Source organism: Danio rerio, chromosome 15, assembly GCF_049306965.1.
Source record: "Danio rerio strain Tuebingen ecotype United States chromosome 15, GRCz12tu, whole genome shotgun sequence".
Lineage (NCBI taxonomy): Eukaryota > Metazoa > Chordata > Actinopteri > Cypriniformes > Danionidae > Danio > Danio rerio.
Window position 1 is genome coordinate 20,592,080 of NC_133190.1, and position 6,481 is coordinate 20,598,560.

General features: G+C 33.0%; 1 protein-coding gene across 2 annotated transcripts; it reads right to left on the reverse strand.

The window, feature by feature from the left end:
• Positions 1-715: 715 nt before the first annotated feature.
• Positions 716-5,746, reverse strand: pih1d2 (PIH1 domain containing 2). Of its 2 annotated transcripts, XM_073923022.1 has the most exons (6): positions 5,323-5,746; positions 3,158-3,281; positions 2,241-2,489; positions 1,337-1,452; positions 1,178-1,247; positions 716-963 (listed from the first exon to the last, which is right to left on the reverse strand). In XM_073923022.1, exons 1-5 carry the CDS (start codon positions 5,506-5,508, stop codon positions 1,179-1,181), a joined length of 744 nt encoding a protein of 247 aa, XP_073779123.1. In that variant the 5' UTR covers positions 5,509-5,746; the 3' UTR covers positions 716-963; position 1,178.
• Between the last annotated feature and the right edge of the window lie 735 nt (positions 5,747-6,481).

Here is a 6,481-nt window from a genome sequence, read left to right on the forward strand (position 1 = left end):
CGCTGTGGCAACCACAGATTAATAAAGGGACTAAGCCGAAAACAAAATTAATGAATGAATATATAGAAATGTATTTAGTATTCTGACAATAACTAAAATAATAACCTAGAATTTATTTTGGTGCAGTGCAACAAAATCTCAATAAGACGTTAAAATTAGGGCTGAACGATACATCATTTGAGCATCAATGTGTATATCTGCAAAAGTAACATCACAAGATTTGATTATTTAATAAAGTTTAAAGCTTAATGATATTAATAAATACTATTGCATGAAATTATTTATATAATGATAATCATGTTATTTTACATTTGATCTATTTTTATTTTTCAATACTGTTACACTCCAAAGAAAACCATGAAGCACTATTTATTTAACTTTTATTTTTGCTCTTTATTAGATTTAATGTTTTGGTTTTATATATGCTTGTAATTTATTATAACTTTATAATATATTTATTATGAAAATGCACCGGATAGAAAAGTTAATGAAATCTTTATAAATAGAGTTATTCAAATCATCTGGTGGTATGAATTATATTCATATGATTATATATCAATATATATTGATATATTGAGATAGGTTGTGGCTGGAAGGGCATCCGCTGTGTAAAAACTTGCTGGATAAGTTGGCGGTTCATTCCGCTGTGGCGACCCCGGATTAATAAAAAAGGGACTTAGCCAAAAAGAAAATTAATCAATGAACAGAGAATCTTTGAGTAAAATTGCATGATTTATGATCCTTGATACGACAACTTATGATATATTTCAAAGGTGGAGCTAAACAGCCTTTATTCTCAGTTTCTGGATAAACAAGAGTGAACTATTTTCATAATACATTTACCGTCACATTAAGAGTCTGTTTCTTCTTATTGAACTTTGCAGTGCATGTCTCCTCCTTGACCAACTCGGGGAATGGAAGAAGAAGATAATAAATGTCTTCAACTTCCAGGAGAATATCATCCTAAATAATAAAAACCATCCCTTTGTTGAGTCCACAGCATAAAAAAACCCTCAAGAAATATAAATAAAATAGAGTAAGGCCTGAACAAATGTTAAACCGAATCTATGGACATTTAGATTGTACTGTACTCTGTCAATATAAAATAAAATGAAAACATTAAATATAAAATAAAGACTAATTCATCCGACACAGGTGGTATATCAAAGGTACTGACCTCAGAGATCCTGAGCTGGCACTGTGATACGGATCTCACTCCAGGAAGCTCTACACATAACTGCAGGATTCTAGAAGAACCATTGCCATCAGGACAGATCGTCAGCTGATGCTTGGGTAGTTGTGGCTGAGGCTGGTCTAATTCTGTGCTTGAGATCACCTCAATAAGGCCTGATCTTGCTGGTTTTCTTTCCTGCTCTATGCTCAGTTCAATGGATGAGTCCTCATCACTCTCAGTATTCTGCAGGGAGCAGATCTGCTGAAGAAGAGATGGAGCTACACAGAAAAAGAGCAATAGAATCTCTCAATACTGCACTGTAATCCTCAAAATCACTTCATACAATATGTTCATAATGAGGTGCTATTAAAATGAGCTATTCAGTTAAAACCTGTATCATAGATTCTTACATATCAAGGTTCCAATAGGATATTTTCTCAGAGATGCCACTAGTCTAAAGAACCTTTTCATCCATCATAAAGAGCCTTTTGTGTATTGTAAAGGTTCCAATGTATGTTGGAAAGATAATAATTGACTTAAATGAGCATATTGAGATATTATTCTACATTGTTTTATCTAGTTAGTTTGAGATATGAATTCATTATTTTGACATAACTTATTTTTCTCAAGATATTAAATTGTTTATTTCAAGATATTAACCATTTATCTATATAGAACTATTTTAACATAACTCGATATTTCACTCAAAAATAATTTTCTTAAATTACCATGTATCCAAGTTGTTTCAAACCTTTATGAGTTCTTTTTTTTCTGATGAACACAATAAAGAGGATATTAGTTGGCCATCGCCATCCATAGTAAAAATAATAATACAGAGGAAGTCAAGATTTCCATCATCATTCAAACTGTCTTCATTTGTATTCAGCAAAATACAGAAATTAAAACAAATTTGGAACAAGAGAAATAGACAAATGTTTTCTTTCTTGGTGAATTATCCCTTTAAGCCTTTTCATGGAATCATCAATGACAGGTCAGAGTTTTTTAATATAAATGTATGACATTCAAGCTGTCTATGAATGTCCAATGTACTGTATGTGGACTATACCTGGTTCAGACTGTGAGCCATTTAAAGTAGATTTGCATGTTTTTGTGGACATGAGCCGCTGCTTCATATCCCGAAAGCTGCCCTTGATTTTGTCATTGGTGAGTTTGTAGTGTTGGGACAGAGTAAGGTTGTGCTGTTGCTGGATGAAGTTCAGAGCAAGCAGACAGAGATTCTCTTTCTCCTCTTTGTCTTTTTCAGTTGTCTGCAGAACCTCAGGGTTGAACGCCGCATCAACAACACTATATTCCTCTGTAAAACACACACAAGGTCAGATTTTCTCAAGCACAGACTTAAAAATGAACAACGTATAATTAACTAAAAGGAAACAAACTGATACTTGAGGATAAAAAAAAATCCTAAAATCATGGAAATGTAAAATCCCTGGACTGGATGGTAAAAAATATCTAACTTCTTGTTTTGACATTCTTTTGAGATGTCAACTTTTTTATTTCAACATAACTTGTTATTTCAAGACCCTTTCATTTACATTAAGAGTTCACAGTTTATTACCTATACTGCCAACACAGAAATATATAGGAAAACAAAACACAAAACTATGGGGGAAAAAAAACACTTAAAACGTTTACCTTTTAGGTATAAATAAAATGTTTTGAAGCTCTTAAAATGATAATTGACAGAATGTGAAAAAAAAAAAAAGAATTTACCTTCAAGTTGTTTTAAAACTGTGTGACCCTTCCTTTTTCCGAAAGTTATTTTGATATTTTGAGTTTCAGATCACACTACATTTCCAATAAATACCAATTGCAATCAAAGCCAATGGCAATCAAAACTTCATCAACATCCTTTAAATTATATTTTATCTTTGAAAGTAGCAAAGCCATACAGGTTTGGAACAACGTGAAGAATATTAAATGATTCCAGGATTATTATTTTTTTTATGTATTTATTTACTGTACCCTTCTCCTCTGTCAATTTCTCCATTCTTCCACCACACACAGGGACAGGTTCTTTGTCAGAAGCAGGAGCTGGTACACGTTTCCAGCCGCATATGTTAATGTACAAAATGCCTTCATTTGCTCCCTGAAAAAGCAACCAAATAAATGTTCCTCAATTACAGACCATACTGATGATGATTCAATTTTACTTTCACAACTGTTCAAAAATGATTGAGACTAAATGATATTAAAAATTCCCTGAATACAAAAAAGTTCCCATCCCATAAACATGAATGTTCAACAGGTGCAGAAAAGGGGAGAAACCCAAACAAGTCCCCTCTTGGTCATTGTAAACCGTGGTGGAAAGACTGAAAAATCATACTTAAGTAAAAGTACCATTACTTGCCTAAAAATGTAGTGAAAGTAGAGTAAAAGTTTCTGTTGTAAATATTACTCAAAGTAGGAGTAAAAAGTAGCCCTTTTAAAAGTACTCAAGAGTAGTCAATACATTAACTTTTATTCATTCAGCAGACGGTTTTATCCAAAGCGACTTACAAATGAGGACAAGGAAGCAATTTACACAACTATAAGAGCAACAATGAATAAGTGCTCTGTGAAACATCAGAGCTTTGAGTAGTGAGTATTACGCTGTTAAAAGCTGATGCATTTACATGTCATTTGTGCATGTGTGTGTAAACGTAACATTCTGTAGTGCATTTAGTTATTGTCCAGCAGGTACACAACGTCATAGAGCGTTAAAATTAGGTTAGATTTAGGTTGTGACGTCAGGTGACTAAAACTCCATTTCTAGCCAGCGTCTAAGCACAATGTTATTTTGATGTCCAATAATGACGGAGATATTAGGTTGATTTTTTATTATGTTGGAAAGTGTCCAAAATCCAACATTGAGGATCTTAAACCAACATCATATTGACATCAAATACTGACATTTATTCATCATGTATATATGGCAACCAAAATCCAGAATCTGATAGATGTCATAGTGGTAACATCCACACAACATCAAGCTGTAACATCATTAGATGTTCATTTTAGGTTGACATTGGACATTGACATTGGCCGATTTTTATTTTCAAACAAAATGCAACATCCCCATGACTTTAGGGTACAACGCCAATCTGGCGTCATGTTGACTCCTTCTGCCTACTGGGTGTTTAAGGCCATTTCGGTCATAATACAGTAAACATCCGTCATTTTTTCTTCAGTGACATGAAACAAAACCGTTTCTGGGTCAATGCGTGTAAAGATTTTGGACATATTCTTGGGCACTTAATGCTTCCAATTGGTTCGCTGCAATTATAAAGCGTGTTGAGGTAGTTCAATATGATGCAATTTACCTTCTATATGTGATTTGATTGGTCAGGAATCACAGGACTGATTTTTCTAATCCTCATAGACAAGAAAAAATAAAAGTAGTGACTGCAGGTTGAAGGAAAGTAGTGGAGTAAAAGAACAGATACTGCACTAAAAATGTACTCAAGGGAAAGTACACATTTTTAAAACTACTTAGTAAAGTACAATTCCTGCGAAAAAAAACTACTTAATTACAATAATTTGAGTATTTGTAATCAGTTACTTTACACCACTGCCCATAGGTCTTAAACTTGATTCCTGGAGGGTCGCAGCTCTGCACAGTTTTGCTCTAACCCTAATTAAACATAGTGTTGAATACCTTGATTAATGGAACAGCTAAGCAGGTGTGAGTAAGAGCTGATTGGAGCTAGACTATGCAGAACTGCGGCCCGAACTGAGTTTATGACCACTGGTGTAACCTATGAAACAGGGTTGACCAGAACAATGACAAATGTTCTTTTCAAATTCAAAATGTTCTTTTAAATCACTAGAAATTACATAAAATAGAGGTTTCCTGCAAATGTTTAACTTATATGTTAAAGTAAACCAGCTTAACCAAGTAAACACACTCTTTAAGCTAATATTTTTGAGACAAAAGGTCACTTAATACACATACAAACATGATTTTTTAGAGATGATTTGATATGATTTGTGATATGAATCAAAACATTTTTTAAAATGTATCAAAATGTACCCGCAATTCTAGAATCATCCACGTATCAAATTAAACAACAAGACAGCTGTGTGTTTGTGTTTTTATTTGATATCAATAAAATAAAAGAGCTTAGTTTAGTAGAGGTTGAAAGGTTTACCAGCACGGCAGTTCGGATGCAGGTGTGCGGCTGCGGCGGTGAGTGAAACTCGGCTCCCTCCCGCATCTGGCGCTGAATGAAGCTCCTGTACTCCTCCGGGTTATTCTCACACATGTCATCTAACATCGACCAAAACTGATTGACCTGCTGCAGAGCTGCCTTACCATCATAGCCATGGATTGCCATGTTTACAGTGTATCAAAACTGCTAACAACTAGCTACAAGAAGAGCGAGTTAATTATTCTTAAGTGAACTCGCGATACTTTGTTACAAAAAAAAAAAAACTGTTCAGCAAATACAATATTTAGTACAATATGCTTAGCAGAACAGTTAAAAAAAATCTTACAACGTATTACTTTGTTAAAAATTAGACGACCAGTGCAATACTATGTCCCAGACACGCTAATAGCCTACTTGGACTCACAGGTTACCATGGAAACTCTATAACAATTGTACTGTTTCAAGTCTTCCGGTAGATGACGCTGTTTAGTCAAAATAAAAAAGACATTATTTTTGATTTAAAATGTACATTGCGCTGAGAAAATTAACGAGTTGTAAATGACAGCTGCCATTTCCATCGATACACTTTAGTCAAAGATGTTTGGCTCCCCAAATATGATCATTCTAGTTTTTTAAGGCTTGATACTGTGAAAAAATTACATTATACGTAAATAAGTTGACTTGATTATATTTTTACACTTCTATAAATTTATTACTAATTCAAATTACATTTGTATTCATTCAAGAAATGTATTCCTTCATAATTTGTATTTACATTTATTCATAGTTAATAATATTTTAAATAATCACAAATACATTTATTATTATTTATTAATTACTTAAATATAATAATTGTAGTGTTGGTTTATTTATTTTATCCTATAGTGAATATATATAGTGTATTGTATTGCATTGCATTTAACACACATTTTCAAGAACCACCTTTGTAAATGGCTGAAAGTCAGTCATGTTTTAACTTTTTTAAAGAATGACTGTTAAAGTCATTTATAGATTATCTGTTTTAAATAATGGCTTACACAAATGGTTTTCAAAAAATAAAAAAATAAAAATCAAACAAGCATCATGTTTATCACAAGCATCACTTGATTTTGGTTTTATTGTAAACAAACAAACAAACAAACAAACGAGAAAGCATGTC